The sequence below is a fragment of the Myxocyprinus asiaticus genome, chromosome 33 (assembly GCF_019703515.2).
Source record: "Myxocyprinus asiaticus isolate MX2 ecotype Aquarium Trade chromosome 33, UBuf_Myxa_2, whole genome shotgun sequence".
In the NCBI taxonomy this organism is placed as follows: domain Eukaryota; kingdom Metazoa; phylum Chordata; class Actinopteri; order Cypriniformes; family Catostomidae; genus Myxocyprinus; species Myxocyprinus asiaticus.
Window position 1 is genome coordinate 42,591,651 of NC_059376.1, and position 23,631 is coordinate 42,615,281.

The window sequence follows — 23,631 nt, forward strand, 5'->3', positions numbered from 1 at the left end:
AAAGGCGGGAGAGGGTGGCGCGAAAGTTATGTAATCAAACCGCCTTTTGTTTTACTTGAGTTTTAGCAGCTGTCCCCATACAGCGCCTTCAGATAGCATGATAAAAACCCTTTATGTTTTATTACAAATGAGATAAAATCCTACTGCGTACAACATCCAACAACAGCACAATGCACTTAAGTTATGCATTTAATTTAGTTGTTGTCAACCTTTTATTAAAAACTTGTAACTGATGGATTTATCGCAGAAAGAAATGGTCAGACAACAGACCAATTTCTACGTATTTCCTAAAGAATTAAAATAGGATGTACATTCGTTACACATATGCGACGATAATAATAACAATTACGTGATACTAGTTTAAGTTAACTTTTTTCGGTGTTAAAATACTTTATATGCAGACACAACTAGAGGTAAGCCAGTCGTATGTTCATTTCTTGAAAACTGTAAACACTGGGTCTCTGTGGCGCTATGAAAATTCCTGTTTGTATTGAGCAACCCGTCTCATGAAACGAGGAAGGACTATCTGTTTGATTGACGGCAAACGAGGGGGATATTTAGAATGCTTATTTTGGCAATTTCGTTAGGTTGCGCTAGGGGCGCAGAAATGACACTCTTCAGCATAAAGGCCGAAACATATATTCACGTAAGTATGCAGACGCGAGCGCTTGGCCAACGTGCGGTCCCGTTGTACATACATTACGTGCGCTCTTGCGTTGCTCTGGCGGTTACGTTTTTTTTTTTGGGCGTGACCACGAAACCAGATGTGGTAGATGAGTCGATAGTTGAGGAGTGGGGAGAGACCCGGAGAAAAAAAAAATTCGCTTGAATTTTTGAGGGGACAAAAAGTTGTATATATTTTTCAAAAAGATTCAACTCAATTTTTTATTTTCTCCCCAATTTGGAATGCCCAGTTCCCAATGCGCTCTAAGTCCTCGTGGTGGTGTAGTGACTCGCCTCAATCCAGGTGGCGGAGGACGAATCTCAGTTGCCTCCATGTCTGAGACCGTCAATCCGCGCATCTTATCACGTGGCTTGTTGAGCACGTTACTGTGGAGACGTAGTGCGTGTGGAGGCTTCACGCTATTCTCCACGGCATCCACACACAACTCATCACGCGCCCCACCGAGAGCTAGAACACATTATAGCGAGCACGAGGAGGTTACCCCATGTGACTCTACCCTCCCTAGTAACCGGGCCAATTTGTTTGCTTAGGAGACCTGGCTGGAGTCACTCAGCATTCGAACTCACGACTCCAGGTGTGGTAGTTAGCATCTTTACTCGCTGAGCTACCTAGGCCCCCACGCCATGACAGTTGTTGATTGAAAGAAGAAAATCCGCTCTAGCGCCCCTTGCGGCAACGCAGAGAATGCAGCACGTACTTGCATTGAGTTATGAATTAAGCACTGACACATTTCACAACGCATTGACGTGTGAAATCGTGCTTGCGTAGAAAGTTGCGTCTGCGTTCACGTACTTGCATAGAGTATGTTTGGGCCTTTAAGCTATGAACAAACAGAGGCAATCAAATGCACTGAATCGGTTCAGATTAAAGTAATCGACCCCCCCGATTCACTTAGCAGTGTGAAGTCAAATTCATTTTAGTGAATCGGTTCGTTCGGACAACTCATGTAAACAAACCAGTTCAAATAAACGAGTCACCAATTCATTTGAACCACTGCACAGAAGTCACTGCGTCTACTTTGTTGAAGTGAAATATTTTGTTAATTTCTGCTATTCATCACTCTTTTCGACTCTTCGAAAAACATGCCGTTTTATTGTTTCTATTTAGTATACACTTAAATATTTTCAATTTAGAACGAATTGAACGTTCTATTCACTCCCTCTTTGTTTAGTTGTACACATTTACATCTCAGTATACATCTTTATTTTAATCTGGGCTCTTTTTAAAACGCTATATAATGTAACTTGGATGAAATCCAAGTTGCAGGCTTTTTCAGTAGGAGAGTAGGCCTAGTTCATCTTATGTAGCAAGATTTAGTGCTGTCGCCCAGATTTTACTGCTGTTAAATATCTTAACAAATCTGGTTAAACTCCGATTAATTCGATAAACCTGTGTAATGATGTTCATTCATTAACCACATTTGCAACAGCAGAAAGGATTTATTGAAAGGGTATGATTCAAATCCTTTCCTGTTATATATACTGTATAAGTGAAATAATCATGATTTAAATTCAGTCTTTCATCAAAATAAATGTATGCAGTATTTACATGAAAAAAAAAACTAAAAAAAACTTTGTCTATTAAATTTAAGCCTATATACAGATTTCAGTCATGGTTACCACAGTATGTTTCAAACAAAGAGCTTCACATTAGATCTACAGTATGTCACATGGTTGTAGGGTAACGTAGATAAAGTATTAGGTACATTATTTTTAAAATATTATTACAGGTTTAGTAACATAATAGCTAAAGCAGCATTCTGAAATGCATGATATGTACACTGGCATAAAAAGAAGACTTAAGCATTTTAAAGCTCTCTCAGATTTAAAAAGATTTGTTTTCTCAAATACAAATGATTAACATTTGAGGACTTTTCCCATCAAAACAGATTCCTTTTTGATGTACATAGAAGACTGCTTAGACAAAATATGTAAACCATAAGAAATAAAACAAGAAGAATATTAGTGCAGTCTAGATGACGCTGGTCTTTTCTGGGTCCACAGCCGTTTTCAGCGCAGAAGCGGAGCGCGAGCTTTGGAGATGGAGTTACTGGAAAAAATTAGATACTTATGAACATCACAGACCAAAACAATATCTGCTTGAAAGCAAAATGATGATCAGCAGGCATGCAAAAGCATGCTCTAATATCAGATAGATGCTGAGGAATGCTTGACAACTAAAAAAAAAGCATAAGGAAGATAGAGAAGATGTTTAGATACCATGGTCTCTGAAAGCGTGCCGATTGCATTGCATGAAGCGATTTCTTTCTTCTGGACACAGATGGTCTGTTACAGGTAGGCAAAGGCAGTGAAAAAACAGAGACCAGTTAAAACTACCAAGCAAGATGAAAAGAATCTCCAATCCTATTACCGTAGCAGAATAGAGGCCTCGTTTACACCTAGTTTTGACATCTGTCTTAGTGATCCTCAAACCACATTCGGAGGTAGTCCGAACGCACTCGAAATTCGGAACACAAGTGGTCAAAGTAGACGCATCTTAACCTCGTGAGACCCCGCGTCCACATGCGTGGACATTACCCTTTGGCTTCGCTATAGGCTATGCTTAATTACATTTTTTAAAAACCAGCTGATCTCAGTTCAGGAGACTCTGGGTTGTCATTAAAGGGTTCAACTTTCAGCGCACCGAGTCGTGTGACAAAACAACATGGTGCCAATCTCACCCAAGTTTGTCTTTCGGAGAAACGGCAACAAAACTACATCTGGTAAGAAACCAACTTAAGTTTTCAAATTAAAACCTGTTTGAGGCAAAAGATTAGAGTCTCTAGTTTCATCCGATATGCCATTTAAAAAATTGCATCGATTTCTCACGAAACGGCACGCTGTTAAACACAATGTCCACGTACGTGGACAATAGGACTAACTTTCCATCACGGTGCATTATCACATTGAGAATCAATGGATGTATCCAAAAGCTGGAAAATGTTACTTTCAGAGGCTGTATACGGAGTTAGGATGCAAATAAGGTGCAATTCAAACTGTTCTGAGACCAGTGCAGACAGACAGCACACTGGAGGTTAAGTCGTTCACTAAATAGGGAGCAAGGGAGCATCCTATAGCTCTCTGTGCAGTTAAGTGCATTCACTCCTAAAATCTGATCAAAAGTTCAGTTTCAGGCTGCAGATGATGTTTGGATCACTCAACATGTTTGACAGACATGTGACAATGATAATCAGTACATAGATTCAGAATTTATAATGTATCATTTTATTTTAACATGGTTGACAGTGATTGGATGATGCTGGACATTACTTTGAAACAGAATTATTTATTCAGCTTTATAGAAAATCAGCTGTAATGTCTATAGCATCTCTAAAACTTGAATAATCAACACTTCTGGACACATAATAAACTATTTGATTAATTTCTATAGCTTGAAATTACTTAAAATTTCACAACTTACTCTCACTGTACACATATGTAGACATAAATGTTTAGGAAAACTATTTGCTCTTGAATTTTTGCTTGTTTATTAGGTGCTACTAGTTACAAATCAAAAAAGGAAATGGAAAATGTGCACGCGGGGGTCTCAGGTGGTTAAAGCCAGGTGTAAGCTGTGATCTGTCCACTTGTGATTGGATAACCCGAGATGTTTGGGATTTTAATATCAGGTGTAAACAGGACCAGAGCCATGCTCACAGAGTAAACTTGTAAAAGTCATTCTGAATCATTTTGTGTGATAGTCATTCATGATTTCACCATGGTGTTGCGGCATGCAGAGTACAGAGCGCAAGCAAAGACGACAGGGGACAGGGCGGCCGTATGAGTGTTTTATAAAGCCTAGATTAAACATTCTGCTGTTGACTTACTGAGCTGAGTAAACTCAGACTGTGACCATAGTGTTGCTTTGAAACGGCAGAGGACGCCCTCTGGGTAGCAACTGGGTTTAAGTGCTTTAAGTTCGACTGCTTGTTGAAATTACTGTTGGCCATAGAGGCGGCGTTAACTTCAGAGAACACATGGTCGTTTTCACAGGCCATTACGTGCAAGTTGCCTAAAGACTTTGCAAGTCTTGACTGTAACAACGAGCTGTGAAATGGAGAGGAATACGTACACTGTAAAAATGAACGTCAAACTAGAGCTTGAGCGATTTGCTTAAAAATAGCATGTGTTTTTTTTGTTTTTTTTAGAGCAAAACGGCTTAAAAACTCAATACACTCACCTACTGGTCCTGTTGGATCCAAGCGAAGCTCTGGTCCTTTTCCTTTTATCGGAGCTGTACGAAAGATGTTTTACAGATTATATGAAAGAATCACACATTTGACAGATTTACAGTATATCCTTCCGTGCTATATTGCAGAATAATTCTGTTCTGTGTTGGAGTTACTCAAAAAAGTGATCCACACCAACTTACTAATTTCTCCTCAAAAATTGTAGTTAAATATTTCTACTGATTACTTCATAGGAAAATTAATCATCACCAAATATAGCTGCAAGCCGCAATTAACGGGGTTCAAGCATTCAAGGGCCTTTAAGTACATTTGTATAATATATCAAGTATGAATAAGACAGTCTGTTAGCACCTAACATAGAGATAAATTGAGGCCAACATTTTAATGAAAGATAAAGAGAAGATAAAAAGATATAAATATAACATAATGCTTGATGTGAATAAAGGTTATTTTGTACTTCCAAAACATTTCTGCACTTCTGTTTTTGCAGTTCAGAACAACAGAACTCACATTTTTTACATGCATGTAATGTATATGATAGAACATTACAAATTCATTACATGTCGGGCAATTCCAAGTAATAAGAGAATAACACACATCTTTGTACGAAATACTTAAAATAAGTGCTTTAACAAAAATGAGCTTCAGACGTTTGCTTTTATACATACAAACTGCCTGGACTCATTTACTTCCATTGTAAAGTGCATTACTGTACCTACGATTTCTGCATAAAAAGTACATAATATCGACTGAGGGAAGAGTTGAAGTATTAAGCAACAAAGCAATGCTTCATCTGTTCATTGACGCCACACTGAGCCCTGTATTATTTGTAAAGGGGGATCCGAGCACACTTACAGCAATCCAGTCCAGAGACGTGCTAAGAGTGATGGGGGAAATCATTTATAATCCCACCCGTCCATACAGTAATGGATGGAGGGGGAGCCAAACAACACCCAGCAGAAGACAAGGCTACAGAGTGCAGAGAGCAGCATAGAGAACAGCCATCTAGACACAGGGGCGACATTTAGAACACAACCAAAAACAACAAGTAGGGAAGAGACAGAGGACTGGTCTTTTTCCACTGCATACTGAATGAAACTGGACTCTACAGGAACTTGGGGCTAGGGTATACTTCCTTTTTCCACATGTTACGTCTCACGCAGAGTCACGTGCCCTAGCCTTTCAAAATATAATCTTCTTACTGCGAGCCCGTATGGATGCACACTACAGTCAATGGCAGGTCCGCGTGTCGGGCTGCATCCGGACAGTGCGTGATACGTACAAGCATGCAGAAAACCAAAGTATACTTGGGCCCTTACAGTAATTTAGTGCTTATGAACAGTATTTAATCCACTTCACAAGGAAGTAGTGGTCGACCAAAACAAGATGTGCACAAAATTGCTGAATTTAGTCAAAAGTCTCATATTCTATTTAAAACCACTAAATATACGCTAACAATTGACAAGGCTGCCGGTAGATTTTTGGAACACTAGGCGGAATGACCACTTCTCTAATGTGTTTTGTTTGGACAACTCATGTCGTTTCCTAACGTCATCGTTTTCCAAAGTAAACCGTAATGGAAAGCGCCTTTGAAACACTCTATTTTCGGTGGAGGAAAATGCTGATCTAGTGTGGATGAAAGACGTAAACGAAGCACAATTAAAGTGTTTTCAAAACAAAAACATGTTAGTGTGGACGTGGCCTTAAAGGGATATTCAGGGTTCAATACAAGTTAAGCTCAGTCGACAGCATTTGCGGCATAATGTTGATTACCACAAAAATGTATTTCAATTCGTCCATTCTTTACTTTAAAAAAGCACAAATCTGTGTTCCAGTGAGGCACTTACAATGGAAGTCAATGGGGGCAAATTTTTTTTAATGTCGATGCTGTCGATTGAGCTTGGACCTACAACACCTCCACTCTGATCAAAAAAGGAGCAACAGCGCCTTTACTTCCTTAGGAAGCTAAGCAAAGCATATCCTGCTGAACTTTTACCGCTGCACTATTGAAAGTATCCTAACAAACTGCATTACAGTGTGGTATGGCAACTGCACTGTCTCAGACCAGAAGGTCCTCCAGCGGGTGGTGAAAACTGCCTAATACATCACTGGTGTTCAGCTACCCTCCATCAAAGACATTCACCACAAACGCTGCCTAAGGAGGGTGAGAAGCATTATCAAAGACACCTCTCACCCCAACCATGGCCTGTTTACTCCTCACCCATCTGGAAGACGCTATAGGAGTCTTCGGTGTCACACCAGCAGACTCAGGAACAGTTTCCTTCCCTCAGCTGTCAGCCTACTGAACTCTAAACTCAGGTGCTGAACACTACATCCCACTCGGACTACATATTTATTTTTATTTGCACATTCCCTTGCGCATTATTTCTACCTCTTGATGCCACTTGCACTATTATGGTCACCGGCCATATATATATATATATATATATATATTTACATATATTATACCTCATTCTGTACATTGCACCTTCAGTGTTTTTACTTCTTCATTTGAGCTAGTCTCTGCTTCTCTACCTCATAACTTCGCACTCCATAAAAATCTTTATTTTATATACTTATTATATATACACATATTGCCATTTGCACTTCTGGTTAGATGCTAACTGCATTTCATTGGCTCTGTACCTGTACTCTGCACAATAAAGTTGAATCTAATCTAATCTAATCTAATTTGTATTGAACCCGGAATATTTCTTTAATCGGCAAATCAGCCTCAATTAATCAACCGATGCTGATAATCTCAAAAAGGCCAAATATAGAGTCGTTCGGATAGTCGAAAAACCCGGAAAGCATTTTTGAGCCATGAGTTCCCCCGGGATTTTCCTTTGGGTTTTTATAATGGCAGTTTTGGATTTATGAGTAACATAAGGTCTGTGGTAAACATTGCTTGAAGATGATTGGTCATTTTGACTACAACATTAATTACACAGAGTGATACCTCAAATATGAACTGTGTTTTTTAAAAAGTACGTTGCTAACTAGTTGCTAGGTAAGGACTACAGCTACCACAAGCATGTGAGTGTTCATGCCTGACAAAACGGAAAACCGTCGTAGTTCTTATACAGCAACTTGCAAGCAACATCCATTTAAAAAAAAAAAAACTCAACAGCTTCAAAATTCACGTTTGAGGTATGACTGTGTAATTAATGTCGTAGAACAAAACGTCCAAGTTTCTTTAAGTACTGTTTACCACAGACCTTATTTTACTCATAAAATAAAAAACCTCATTATAAAAACCCGTAGGAAACTCCAGAGGGAACCCATGGCGAATTAGTCTTCTGAGTTCGCCTACAAATTGACTTCATGGCTGAACAGCTGTGTATATATAATATAAATTATATATCAATTAAAAGTAGCTTTACAGAAAATAGTGCTTTAATACCCTGAGTGAGCAAGCCAAGGGCAACTTTGACAAGGAAAAACGTCCTAAGATCATGATTGCTTCAATAGTTTTAAACCTGTTTTTGATATACTCTAAAATGTCATTTGTGGCTTCAGTTTGCAGAAAAAAAACAATAGTTGTATTGAGCGTTCAGATCCAGTCTGCAATACAGATGAAAAAGACAATCAAAGCAAAATGGACATAATATGCCAACAATACAAAGCCGTTTAAAGGGCCAGTTCACCAAAATGTAAAAGTTCTGTCATTATTTACTCACCTTCACGTTGTTCTAAACCAGTTTGACTCTCTCTCTTCCATGACACAAAATATATTTTTTTAGGTGCTATTGTAAAGCTTTAGAAAAGTTTGAATATAGTGCAAAGTCAAAAGAAATAATCTTATTATGCTTTTTTTTTGTTGTCTTTTTAGAGCTTGACAACACTACTTTTTGCCAGTAATAGAGAAAGACTACATGTTTCTGTCAAGCGTTTTCTTCCCCATAATTACGCTTCAGCCTTTTCCATTTTTTTAAAGCTTAACAAACCAGTTTCCATTTAAAATTGGTGTCATCAGTTTGTAGACAGTAGACAGACTGATGAGTTAAAAAAAATAGTAGGCCTGTAGATCAATGGAAAATAATAATAATCTGGCCTTCCAGGGCCACTGTTTTAAGCAACATGCATTATAATGCATTTTTGTGGGAAAGAAAAAGCTTGTGAAAATAGTGTATAAGGCAGTTCTGTAGATGGAAACGTCTTGTTGATGAGAGAGGTCAACAGAGAATGGCCAGACTGGTTTGAACTGACAAAGTCTACGGTAACTCAGATAACCACTCTGTACAATTGTGGTGAGAAGAATATCATCTCTGAATGCTGTTCTGAGATGCGGGTTGGCGCTGTTTTGGCGGCACGAGGGGGACCTACACAATATTAGGCAGGTGCTTTTAATGTTGTGGCTGATCTGTTTAATATATATATATATATATATATATATAAACTTAATTTTGTGAATACCAGTCCCAATGTATTTCAGGCTTATGGTTGAAAGTCCCACATTATGCACCAAAATTTAATTTTGGTTGCACAATAAACTGCTTTTGGGATTTGTGACGAGGAGGAGGGCGTGGCTGGACCGTGAGGATACATGCCCGGTGCTGAGTTGCCTAATCAGTGGGAGGGAGATAAAGGAAGATCCGGGGACACCAGAGAGAGAGAGAGAGAGAGAGAGAGAGAGAGAGAGAGAGAGAGAGAGAGAGAGAGAGAGAGAGAGAGAGAGAGAGAGAGAGAGAGAGAGAGAGAGAGAGAGAGAGAGAGAGAGAGAGAGAGAGACACAGCTGCCCTGTATGTGTTTTGATGTTGCTGTGTTTTGGAATGCCCAATTCTCAATGCGCTCTAAGTCCTCGTGGTGGTGTAGTGACTCGCCTCAATCCGGGTGGCGGAGGACGAATCTCAGTTGCCTCCGCGACCGAGACCGTCAATCCGTGCATCTTATCACGTGACTTGCTGAGCGCATTACTGCGGAGACCTAGCGTGTGTGGAGGCTTCACGCTATTCTCCGCGGCATCCACGCACAACTCACCATGCGCCCCATTGAGAGCGAGAACCACATTATAGCGACCATGAGGAGGTTACCACGTGACACTACCCTCCCTAGCAACCGGGCCAATTTGGTTGCTTAGGAGACCTGGCTGGTGTCACTCAGCATGATGTTCTGTTTGATTAAAGTTTTGTTGTTTGTTACTCCAGTTCCCACATCCTCCTTTCCCGAACTGTTACACTGGTGCCGACACCCGGGAAAGGAGGAAGGGCACGCTGTCCATGAGAACTCGCTGCTGCCATCTGCCGTCTGCCGGAAAGCAGAGGAGCCGTTGCTGTCTGGCAGGTGACGGAGGACTCGCTGTCGTCTGCCAGAGGAACCGCTGGCGCCCGCGGGAGCTGAAGAAGGGCGTTTCTTTTCTCTCTCTCCCGTTTGCTCTTTCTCTCTTCCTCTCCCTTTGTCTCTCTCAGATTCTCAGGAGCCGGGGAGGACCATCGGATGGCGCCCAGGCCTGAATTGGGCGTTGGAGGAGTGTGACAAGGAGGAGGGCATGACTGGGCCGTGAGGATACATGCCCGGCATGGAGTTGCCTAATCAGCAGGAGGGAGATAAGGGAAGAGCCGGGGACGCCAGAGAGAGAGAGAGAGAGAGAGAGAGAGAGACGGCCGCTCTGTGTGTGTTTATGTTGCTGTGTTTTCAGTTTGATGTTCTGTTTGATTTAAGTTTTGTTGTTTGTTGCTCCGGTTCCCGCATCCTCCTTTCCCAAACTGTTACAGGATTTTATTCACTTTGGACTCTTGTAGCCTCAATGTCTGTGCACTTCAAGGTAAGTATAGACAAAGATTTTTTTTTTTATTATTTTTTAAATCGATTTTAAAATCTATCAGCTGATTAATCGGTTGATTTCACCTTAGTTATCAGTATCGGCAAAATCCACTAGCAGCCGACCTCTACCACTCACTCTTCACTTTCAATATATGGAGAAGAGTGGCCTAGATAAACATTTTTTTTAATTATTTTTTTGAGTTTGAAACGACATGATGAACCGAAATTAATGACAGAATTTTCATTTTTGGTGAACTATCCCTTTAAGACATCAATACTGTTGTTCATGCATGGAAAACAAAGCACAAACATCATATAACATCATGCAAAGCAACAAGTTTGTGAAATTCTTTGGTTAGAACATCGAATTTAAGTACATCATGCTTGTTTTTAACAGCAAAAAGACTGAAAATGTTACAAGAAAGGTCAGAGAAGCTTTTCAGGGGAAAGAATGCAAGATTTCTCACTGCATCTGTCTGGAATAGCGTTATTTTATGGTGACCAATTTCGATTTTATTTCCAAAAACGAGAAAAGTCACCACAAACACAGTTTTCAAAAAGTGTCTGCTGGCAAATCTCTTTCAGGACAGAAACTCTTCAGAATTTGAGACACATGGAACATTGAAAAGGGTTTGAAAATTTACTTTGGCGAAAATGAAGGCTGAATGAATCTCACTGCCAAAATAAAAGCACGATATGCAGCCGCCACATTCATTACACTGGGCGATGACATCACAGGCTGACAGGGACTTACCTGACGGGCACCTCTTACTGACCGCAAACGTCCAGTCATTCTGCTACCATTTCAACGGCACACAACACGCTGCACACAACGGCTCAGCACGCTGCAGCACTTTACTAGCACTCGCCTGTCGTGTGATAAAAGGCTTTTGGGATCTCTCTCGTCTCGCCAGCACAATTATGAACAGGAAGACTCAGTCACAATGGGCTGATGGCACACTGAGTTCACACTGATGATTTATAGTCTAACACCCTGTCTACACCAGGTGCAACTTCAGTCCGTTTACACTGGAAGTGTAGACAGAGTGTAAACTGAAACGTGCAGTTAGTCTACTTGTATGGCAGGGGAACTTGTAATGTGTAAGTGACTGTGTAGAATATGCATGCACACACTTGAGCATACATTATCATGAGAAAAACACTACGTATACTATGCACATGATCTAGGAGTCGTGACATGGAGAATAAACTCAATGATTTGATTGTCTAATGGTTTACACTCTCCATAGATGTACTGGTGAATCTCACCAAACCTGTCTACTGTCTTACAATAATAAAATACTGCTTTAAATTATTTAAAAAATTCAAAGGCAGTACAAAATTGCTACCATGATGTATAAACATATTAATATACACCAATCAGCCATAACATTAAAACTACCTGCCTAATATTGTGTAGGTCCCCCTCGTGCTGCCAAAACAGCACCAACGGGCTGGTTTGAGTATTTCTGGGATTTTCACACACAACAGTCTCTAGAATTTACTCCGAATGGTGCCAAAAACAAAAAACATCCAGTGAGCGGCAGTTCTGTGGACGGAAACACCTTGTTGATGAGAGAGGTCAACAGAGAATGGCCAGACTGGTTTGAACTGACAAAGTCTACGGTAACTCAGATAACCACTCTGTACAATTGTGCTGAGAAGAATATCATCTCTGAATGCTATCCTGAGATGCGGGTTGGGGCTGTTTTGGCGGCACGAGGGGGACCTACACAATATTAGGCAGGTGGATTTAATGTTGTGGCTGATCGGTGTATATTAATAGTATGATTTGTAAATGTGCTTAACTCTCCTGAAAATAATGTCACAATTAAAAACAAATCTTAAAAGGTCCTAATATAAATATTTTATTTAAGGATAGTGATCATATGAAGCCATTTATCATCATAGTTGTTTGGCTCCTTTTTAAATCATAATGATAACAGAAATCACCCAAATGGCCTTGATCAAAAGTTTACACACCCTTGAATGTTTGGCCTTGTTACAGACATACAAGGTGACACACACAGGTTTAAATGGCAATTAAAGGTTCATTTCCCACACCTGTGGCTTTTTAAATTGCAGTTAGTGTCTGTGTATAAATAGTCAATGAGTTTGTTAGCTCTCACATGGATGCACTGAGCAGGCTAGATACTGAGCCATGGGGAGCAGAAAAGAACTGTCAAAAGACCTGCGTAACAAGGTAATGGAACTTTATAAAGATGGAAAAGGATATAAAAAGATATCCAAAGCCTTGAAAATGCCAGTCAGTACTGTTCAATCACTTATTAACCTCAGGAGAAATACAGGCTGCTCTGGAAAAAGACGGTGTGGTTGTTTCAAGGAGCACAATACGACGATACTTGAACAAAAATGAGCTGCATGGTCGAGTTGCCAGAAAGAAGCCTTTACTGAGCCAATGCCACAAAAAAGCCCGCTTACAATATGCCCGACAACACCTTGACACGCCTCAAAGCTTCTGGCACACTGTAATTTGGAGTGACGAGACCAAAATAGAGCTTTATGTTCACAATCATAAGCGCTATGTTTGGAGAGGGGTCAACAAGTATTGTGCTCCTTGAAACAACCACACCGTCTTTTTCCAGAGCAGCCTGTATTTCACCTGAGGTTACCTGTGGGATTTTTCTTTGTATCCCGAACAATTCTTCTGGCAGTCGTGGCTGAAATCTTTCTTGGTCTACCTGACCTTGGCTTGGGTATCAAGAGATCCCCGAATTTTCCACTTCTTAATAAGTGATTGAACAGTACTGACTGGCATTTTCAAGGCTTTGGATATCTTTTTATATCCTTTTCCATCTTTATAAAGTTCCATTACCTTGTTACGCAGGTCTTTTGACAGTTCTTTTCTGCTCCTCATGGCTCAGTATCTAGCCTGCTCAGTGCATCCACGTGAGAGCTAACAAACTCATTGACTATTTATACACAGACAATAATTGCAGTTTTAAAAGCCACAGGTGTGGGAAATTAACCTTTAATTGCCATTTAAACCTGTGTGTGTCACCTTGTGTGTCTGTAACAAGGCCAAACATTCAAGGGTATGTAAACTTTTGATCAGGGCCATTTGGGTGATTTCTGTTATCATTATGATTTAAAAAGGAGCCAAACAACTATGTGATAATAAATGGCTTCATATGATCACTATCCTTAAATAAAAGACTATTTTCAAAATCAGTGCCAAACTTTCACAATTTCTGCCAGGGTATGCAAACTTTTGAGCACAACTCTATATACATACATTATAAAACATTATATATTAGAATTTTCTCTATATGTTTATTTAAATATTTGTGCTTACAAATCTTCGTGAGACTCACCAGCATATCGAAGGAGAGCACACTAGTGTGATGGGGAAGAACGAGACAAACTTACGATAATGAACCGGTGGACACTCTGGACTGCCTCTTACTCTTCAGCGCTCTTAGTTTGTCGCCTTGTGTAAGACCTCCACATTCCTCTTCCTCTTCCTCAGTGTGCTAAAGATTAAAAAAACACAACCAGATTAACACTCAATTTGACCGTTTACACCTAGTCTTCAAAAGCTAGGCGTTTCTTTTTTTTTCTTTTCTCCCCAATTTGGAATGCCCAATTCCCAATGCACTCTAAGTCCTCGTGGTGGCGTAGTGACTCGCCTCAATCTGGGTGGTGGAGGACGAATCTCAGTTGCCTCCGCGTCTGAGACCGTCAATCCGCGCATCTTATCACGTGGCTTGTTGAGCGCGTTACCTTGGAGACATAGCGCCTGTGGAGGCTTCACGCTATTCTCCGCAGCATCCACGCACAACTCACCACACGCCCCACCGAGAGCGAGAACCACATTATAGTGACCACGAGGAGGTTACCCCATGTGACTCTACCCTCCCTAGCAACCGGGCCAATTTGGTTGCTTAGGAGACCTGGCTGGAGTCACTCAGCACGCCCTGGATTCAAACTCGTGACTCCAGGTGTGGTAGTCAGCGTCAATACTCGATGAGCTACCCAGGCCCCCAAAAGCTAGGTATTTCTAATCACATAGAACTCTCCAGTAGTTTCCATGTGTTCAGCCAGTTACTCACTGTTTCAGTGGTTGTTCTCCTCGGTGAGATATTCTTGTTCGTTCCATTGATGGAGATATCTTCAACTCCAGACAAGATTCCAGCCACTTCTGTTTTACTCGTGCCATTTTCCTGCTCATTTATCTTTTGCCGATACACATCACCCTCTGCCCACAGACTGGACTGCTTCCTGTTAGATTGAGTCATGTAGAAATTAATGTTACATGTTCTGCCTTTGTAGGATGGCAGAAGTCCCAACACAGAGTTCTCACTCACTGTTCAGTGAAGTTCTGTTGAGGTCCAATGACTGATCCGGGCCTGCAGATTCTGATCCATGCGATGGCTTCAGCTGCCGTCAGTCTGAAGTGTTTCATCATGTAACAGGCGATGAGGGTTCCTGTTCGACCCAGACCAGCTGAAACAGACCGTCATACCCGTAACCATTTCTCATTTATGATGTTAAATAAGGGAACCTCCTGCTCAGCGCCAAAGGGGCGAATTCACTGAACAGTTGTGCAACTTTTGCATGTGGTATTTCACCACAAAACATGCATCTTATTAACTAACCAACCGCTATCCAGTTACAAACAGGTGATAGCCAGTGCTGAAGCATTTCACCAATCAGAAACCAGCATAATTAATTCTGATTCAAAGTAATGGCCAGCATCGTCCAATCACTGCCAACCATGTTCAAATAAAATGTAGGAAGTACTGATTATCATTGTCCCATGTCTGTCAAACATGTTGAGTGATCCAAACATCATCTGCAGCCTGAAACTGAACTTTTGATCAGATTTTAGGTGTGAATGCACTTAACTGCATACAGAGCTATAGGATGCTCCCTTGCTCCCTATTTAGTGAATGACTTAACCTCTAGTGTGCTGTCTGTCTGCACTGGTCTCAGAACAGTTTGAAATGCATCTTATTTTCATCCTAACTCCATATAAAGCCTCTGAAAGTATGTTTTTTCTCAATGTGATAATGCACAGTAAATATAGGGTTTCTAATGAAAAACTAGCGCTATTGTCCACTATAGTGCTCGTTGTGTTTAGCAGCATGCTAATTTTCAAAATGGCATTTCGGATGAAACTAGAGACTCTAATCTTTTGACTCAAACAGGTTTCAATGTAAAAACTTAATGAGGTTTCTTACAAGATGTAGTTTTGTTGGCGTTTCTTCCAAAGACAAACTCCGCTGTGATTGGTGACCATGTTGTTTTGTCGCATGACTCTGTATGTCGAAAGTTTAACCATTTAATGACAGCCTAGAGTCTTCTGAACTGAGATCAGGAGGTTTAAATTAATTAAAATTATGCGTTGCGTATTGCGAAACCAAAATACAACGTCAACGCAGAAGGACGCGGGGGTCGCAAGAGGTTACTGGTAATTGCACTTAATTTTGCATTTTAATAATAATAATAATAATAATAATAATAATAATAATAATAATATCACTTTTATTATTAGTTTCTGTCTTAACATTTTTCATTTTATACGCCCCAGACCGCCACTAGTGCTACCAAATCAGGTGCTGTGGCACCGGTGCCAATGCTCTCAAATGTTAGTCTGGAGCCCTGTAACCTGGCATATATTGAAATGTGCGGCATAGTCAAGCAAACATTCAACACGTGATAGTGCAGTGATGCTGTACAGTGTGTGTCAGATTGCATTGGTCTGTTGCATCCTCCTCTATACAGTCCTCAGAACTGACCTGCAAGATCGGAATTGCGTTCAGCATAAATGTTGCCTGATCTGCATTAATCCTTTAGTGAATTGGGGGTTAAACCAGCGCAGACAGCAAGTTCAAATAAACAGCGCATCACTTGCGATTGGATCACCCGAGACGGATGCTAATACTTATTGTTAACAGGGCCATATATAATATCCTTTCGAAAGTGTCCGTACCTTTACAGTGGACCGCGATTGCCCCATCAGCATTCTCACAGATGTTTAGGAACTTGGTGACGATGACATCATTGGGCGTGCTACCATCCACAAAGAACAGGTCATGGTGTTTGAAGCCCATGTCTGTGAAACGCTTGGCATCGTACATTTTCTTATTGAGCCGGATGATGGTGGTGATGTTATGCTTTCTGAAGTAGGGGAAGTACGCTTCCGGGGCATGAAGAGGGTATCCTGATGAAGAAAAATAGCAAATGTTATTTGTTCTGTAAAGTGTGTGCACAGGAGAGACTTGTACAGGTCAAAAGTGCGGCTGGATATTCGTAAATTTTATAACAACTCAGAACAGTCCTCTCATACCCCCAGATTAGTTTTACACAGATTACATGGTTGCAGAGACTACAGTCAGCATAATGGTGAAATGGGTGAACTAATCCATACGCACCATTCTCGATTTTACTCTTTGGATGAGGACCGCTGAAAGCCAAGAACTTCCCTGGAATAATCCAGTTGAAATCTCCATTCTCTGCCCTCTGCGAAGAAAATCAAACAAAATTATTTAAATTACAGGATCAAGTCTGACAGTCAGTGATAAACTGATTAAATGATCATTAACACTTTATATTAGGGTTAGTATTTAACTGCTTATGTACTAGCATTACAATACAATCTAGTTATTGTGTAACTACATTGTTCTTCAAAAGTCCCGTAACTACCATGTACCAGGAAAGTATACGTACTGTAAAATAAAGTGCTAAAATCTTTTTGCTCCCACAACAAGTTTTTTTTTCTTCACTTTTTCTGGCGTTTGTGCCCTGAGCCCGGTCGTGTCTAGAAGGTAACCCTCTCACGTCAAGATTTTCCCACGGCTGACAGTAGCACATGCGGAGCTGAAGTTATGTGAAACATTTATTTGAGCACTTAAATTTGTCATCAAGAATGACTATCAAAACAGACAATTTGAAATGATCTTTTACGAGCGGTGTATGAGTCTCATGAGATTGATGTAAGAGGGTTACCTTCTAGACACGACATCATGGTGGACAGAACTTTGAAGCTCCAAAAAGCACATAAATGCAGCATAAAAGTAATCCACATGACTCCAGTGGTTTAATCCATGTCTTCAGAAGCGATATGATAGGTGTGGGTGAGAAACAGATCAATATTTAAGTGTTTTTTTTTACTATAAATTTTCCCCCCTGCACAGTAGGGTGCAATATGCACGAACAATGCGAATCGCCAAAAACAAAAGAAAAAGAATGTGGAAGTGAAAGTGGAGATTAATAGTAAAAAAAGGACTTAAATACCTCACCTACACCTATCATATCGCTTCTGAGGACACGGATTAAACCACTGACACCACCCCTGAGCCCTTGTTAATTTTTGACCCTGGAGGGATCTCACCTCATAATGTTCATATTCTTCCACATCAAACTGTGAGAAATCCAACCAGCCGAACTGCAGCGCCTGAAACACACAACATGTGACCAGAGAGCACTAACACACGTATTTGATGCAACTTCAGAGAGAATCTGTATTACCTTGTGAATGGCCCGTAGACAGTCAAGAATATTCAGATTGAACATGCAAGTTCCAAAAGATGCATCTCTGTTGAAAGTGATGAGAAACTTTAGTAAAACTCAAAGATGATCAAAAACCTAGAAACTAACAAGAGAAAGTGACTTTTAAATACATTAACCACTACTGATTTATAATATAATATGCATTTTCCGGAATAATTTGAAGGGGATCAAATTCAATTATTACCTAAAAGGAAGATAGGATGCATTTTGAGAGACTAGAAGACTGTAAGCTTCCTCTGGTGTTTTCTGTAGATGCAAGACCTTCAAGACAATATACAAGAGTAAATTATTTCACAATGAAATATGCAGAAAAACTAGCAGCAAAAATTCACAATATTACAATAAACACTCTAAAGCATTATAAATATTAAAGAAATATTAAAATTGATTTAATTAAAATTATGGAATATAGTGCACGAGTCATACCAACTATTTTTGCTATGGTTTTATGATTATTTAAATTTTATTTTAACCTTTTTGGAGCTTGACAACCCTGGTCAAACTTCACTTTCATGATATGGCAAAAAGCAGACTTCATTTTTTTTTTTTACAAAAATAAAACAAAAGTCATATGGGTTTGGAACAACGTGAGGATGAGTGAATGAATAATGACAGGTAAATCTATTCTTTTAAAAACACATTTTCAGCATTTCATCAGGTTGCATTTCCCTACAGTTGAAAGACTTATGGCTAAACATACAGTAAAAATACAGTTTACTGACAGCCTGCAACACTTACAGCATAAGAGCCGATCAAATACGCAGCATTGGCTTGTTTCTTCCTGTCGCCACAGGTGTAAAACACTATTTTCTTCTTTGCATGAGCACAAGACTGTTGTGGGAAAACATATTAAACACTAAACAAAATTTGTCAAATTACCACATTGCATTAGACAATACGTGATGATGTTTTAGCGTACTTTATATGTTGTCTACATGCACTGTTCTGCTAAATACTGCTGTAGTTTATTGTAACTTCACACTCTGTGCTAGAATGATGAAAAACATCATTTACCTTCAGCTTCTTGTTGAGTTTGCAACAAAAGCGATAAAACATGGCCAGGTTGAGTGGGCCAAAGTCCGCGTAGAAGCTGTTCGAATATAAAAATCGAAGAGTTGAATGATAAAAGTCTGAAACAATCCACTGCAAAGCATAGAAACTATATTTATAAGCCCTTATTGTTAGTGGTTGACCAATATGGATTTTTCAATGACCGATGCTGACATTAATATCTACATAGCATGGTGGTTGATGGCCAATATAATGCGGATATATACATAATGCAATTTAAAGGTATGGTACGCGATTTTTCTTCTAACACCACACACGTAATGTCCCTGCTACCTGACAGATATCACTAATACAGGAGCCCGTGCATCATTTTGCACATTCAGGACTGCTGACATCAGATGTCTTTGGAGGGTGGGGTTTTGGAGAGAGGGTGTGTCACTGAAGTTGAAGAAATAGTTCACCCAAAAATTTAAATTCTGTCATAATTTACTCACCCTCATGCCATCCTAGATGTGTATAACTTTCTGCTGAACACAATTAAGACTTTTAGAAGAATATCTCAGCTCTGCTGGTCCATACAATGCAATTGAATGGTGGCCAGAACTTTGAAGCTCCAAAAAGCACATAAAGGCAGCATAAAATAATCAACACGACTCCAGTGGTTAAATCCATGTCTTCAGAAGCGATATGATAGGTGTGGGTGAGAAACAGATCAATATTTAAGTGCTTTTTTTACTATAAATTTTCCTCCCTGCCCAGTAGGGTGCAATATGCACGAACAATGCGAATCGGCAAAAAAAAAAAAAAAAAAAGAATGTGGAGGGGCCTGGGTAGCTCAGCGAGTATTGATGCAGACTACCACACCTGGAGTCGTAAGTTCGAATCCAGGGCGTGCTGAGAGACTCCAGCCAGGTCTCCTAAGCAACCAAATTGTCCCGGTTGCTAGGGAGGGTAGAGTCACATGGGGTAACCTCCTAGTGGTCGCTATAATGTGGTTCTCGGTAGAGCGTGTGGTGAGTTGTGCTTGGATGCCGCGGAGAATAGCGTGAAGCATCCACACATGCTATGTCTCCGTGGTGGCAACTACGTCACCACGAGGACTTAGAGCACATTGTAAATTGGGCATTCCAAATTGGGGAGAAAGAAAAAAAATGTGGAAGTGAAAGTGAAAGTGGAGATTTATAGTAAAAAAGGGACTTAAATATTGATCTGTTTCTCACTCACACCTGTCATCTCACTTCTGAAGACATGGATTAAACCACTGGAGTCTTATGGATTACTTTTATGCTGCCTTTATGTGCTTTTTGGAGCTTCAAAGTTCTGGTCACCATTTTCTTGCATTGTATGGACCTACAGAGCTGAAATATTCTTCTAAAAATCTTCATTTGTGTTCTGCAGATGAAAGAAAGTCATACACATCTGGGATGGCATGAGGGTGAGTAAATGATGAGAGAATGTACATTTTTGGGTGAACTGTCCCTTTAACAAAACAACTGATATTGCTGACGGCAGTTTTAATGACAGCAAATGAGAAGTACACAAAATTACTGAAATACAATAAACATGTTCATGGAACATTCACCAAAACAATAAATAAATAAATAATCATTTATTCACCGTCAAAAAAAGCCCCCAATAGATTTTTTTCCACTTCTTGGCCACGCAAACACAGCTAATGGATCTCAGAATGGCCAGATACTGGCCAGTTAATTCGCCAGGCTGATATATTGGCCTATCGCCACTTATTATTTCCGAGCCAATTTCCAAAGCCCCATAAAGTAACATATGAAGATCAACACAATCATGTGTTTTTAAAGTAATGCACAATTTAAAGACATTAACACTCTTACTTTTCATATGAGAGCTCTTCATCAATGCAGAAACAATGTCTGTCAGGTGAACTCTTGACCTTCTGATGAAGAATACCAAAATATAGATGATCTGAAAGATAGAAGAAGTGCACATGATGCTCATATGAAAGACAGCAAACTAGCTCGTTATTATTGTCCTTTTCTGCTGAGTTTCGTGCAGTCTATGAATGTAAACACATGTGAATGAATCAGATTTGAAACCCACAAATCTCGCAGATTGAAACAGATTGGAACAATGAAACACTGTAAAGGAGATACAATGAAACATCTGCTCTCACCTTTAATGAACTCAATGCAGTTGTGCAGATCACAGTTTTCTTTATACACGTTGTTCCGGTGCATTATTTTAACCTATTAATTCTCAGGTGGGTGAAATGAGACTTTACACTAGTCTAAAGCGAACGCACATTTACACATTCAAACAAAACATTTACATGTGTGTCGACAATTTATGCATAAATTACACTAAATCCTATAAACTGAAACGAACACTACATTCAGTAATTTTTCTTGTTCCAAGTTTATACTTGTTCCATTTTTGTTGCACCGGAATAAATGAAAAACGCATTTACAAAGCATCCGTTTAATGTAACAATGTAACAATGTAATAATGTAACACTACGCCACTGATCTCTCTCTCGGCTCACTCCTCTGAATTCTGTTCAATGCAGTTTAAAGCCAGTCCCTTCCAGGCACCTGATTGGCTCACTGTCGCCCCGCACAGACGTCAATCACGTTCGGCTCCTCCTCCTAGAATTTAAATGGAGCAGCAGGGAGTATTCGACTCTAATTGGCACGCCGCCCAAGCCGTTGCTAGGAGAAAAGCGCCGACTGGCCAATAGAATCTCACGCTGCTCTGACTGAACGCTTTGATCCACTACTTAGTGATTCAGACCAAAGTCTCTCAAGCAAGTCAGTCCACTGTCGTTCATCTTTGGAACGCTCTCGGGAGGCCATTGCCAGTCATGACAGTGCAGCTCCTATCTACTTGAATGGGGGAACACCGAAATCTCATAAACGGTTGGTCAAAATTACGATCAAATGACATATTTCAAATCAGCAATTGAATTTGATAACATTGGAATCATGGATTGGGCTTCTTGACCCCATATTACGCTAAAACACGCCATTTTCCCGGCTTGTATAACTAATGCGCATGCGCGTTAGCGAGCTGAGTGACAGACGATGACTGTATCTGAAAGGTGATTGGCTCTTTTCCTTAAGTAAGGCGGGACTTGGCCGTTGGGCATTCCAATTTCTCTCATTCATTTAAATAGAAGTGGCCCGTCTCTGCGCAATAATCTCTGTTTACACCCAGCGAACAAAGAATATCGTGGTCGTGTCTTCAATCACGCTCATGATGGCAGCGTTGTTATTTGTTTACCTGTGATATGAGTGTAAATCTCGCGCCTGGGCTCCGCCTCTTCCCTCAGTCTTTTCCTCGACTCGCTCCGTCGCTCACTCTTGCGCTTCATTCTTCTCTATGCACGAAAAGATTGCGCTTTAAACATGAGTAAGTGATGTTTCCCGCGGGTCGCTTTAGAATTTGTGCTTTTATTTGGCATAGTCCAGTTCAGCTCCATGCGCTACACGCCAAAGTGTATTTGAGCCAGTTGTCCTGCCAGTGACGTACAGAAGCGTTCCGAGTGACGTCACAATGCCCAACATACGGGCATTGACAGAACTTTAACCCATAAAGTTTTCGGTGAAAGGGTTCACGTCAGATTTTCCCCTAAAATCAAAATAAAGCAGCAAGATATTATATTATATATATTTTTAATTGACAGGCATTTCCCTTTAATTCTCATTAGTGTAATGCCATAATATCAATTACAGATTCTAAATATTATATCATGTTAAGTATTTAATTATACACAATTGTATTGATTTGTTGTGCTTCTCTTAATTTGTTGGTTTAAATAAACAAGTTACCAGAATCTCACACATTAATCCTCCATTTTCAGTTTCCTAAGGTAATTTTTTAAAGGGATAGTTCACCCAAAATTGATAATTCTCTCATCATCAATGGCGGTTCTGGCTTACTTGGTGCCCTAGGCGAGATCTGACGTGGCGCCCCCCATATATCAACAACAACAACATGAGAAACAGATCAATATTTAAGTCCTTTTTATACTCTAAATCTCCACTTTCACATCTGATTCGTATGGATTATGTTTATGCTGCATTTATGTGCTTTCTGGAGCTTCAAAGTTCTGGCCAACATTCACTTACATTTTATGGACCTACAGAGCTTAAATATTCTTGTAAAATATTCATTTGTATTCTGCAAAATGTTTCTGGTATGGCATGAGGGTAAGTAAATGAGAGAATTTTCATTTTTGGGTGTACTGTCCCTTTAAATAAAAATAACTAGACATTGAATATAAAAATGAACTCTCTCTCTCTCTATATATGTATATATGTGTATGTGTGTGTGTGTGTATGTATATACACATGTATAAAATAATATATACATATCATGATTATCTTATGTTTGTTCAGAATATAAAAATACATTATGAACATTCATAATCTTAAGCCTGTCAGGAACAACTCGGGGCACCTTTCCTCGCAT

General features: G+C 39.9%; 1 protein-coding gene across 6 annotated transcripts; it reads right to left on the bottom strand.

Moving 5' to 3' along the window:
- Window positions 1–1,811: 1,811 nt before the first annotated feature.
- Window positions 1,812–22,705, bottom strand: LOC127423859 (dual specificity protein phosphatase CDC14A-like). 6 transcript variants are annotated; one of them, XR_007894392.1, is made up of 15 exons: window positions 22,441–22,705; window positions 21,036–21,126; window positions 19,189–19,264; window positions 18,913–19,005; window positions 18,359–18,435; window positions 18,133–18,199; window positions 17,996–18,058; window positions 17,037–17,124; window positions 16,595–16,825; window positions 14,967–15,105; window positions 14,712–14,880; window positions 14,029–14,132; window positions 5,730–5,879; window positions 4,865–4,918; window positions 1,812–2,734 (listed from the first exon to the last, which is right to left on the bottom strand). XR_007894392.1 is itself a non-coding variant. In XM_051668515.1 (15 exons), the coding sequence occupies exons 1-15, from the start codon at window positions 22,529–22,531 to the stop codon at window positions 2,732–2,734; spliced, it is 1,566 nt and encodes a 521-aa protein (XP_051524475.1). In that variant the 5' UTR covers window positions 22,532–22,705; the 3' UTR covers window positions 1,817–2,731. The 6 variants fall into 6 exon arrangements, 4 of the variants coding, with proteins under 4 accessions (XP_051524475.1, XP_051524476.1, XP_051524479.1 ...); XM_051668515.1 differs by lacking the exon at window positions 5,730–5,879 and adding an exon at window positions 4,512–4,731 and having other exon boundaries at window positions 1,817–2,734; XM_051668516.1 differs by lacking the exons at window positions 5,730–5,879; window positions 22,441–22,705 and adding exons at window positions 4,512–4,731; window positions 21,335–21,707 and having other exon boundaries at window positions 1,817–2,734.
- Between the last annotated feature and the right edge of the window lie 926 nt (window positions 22,706–23,631).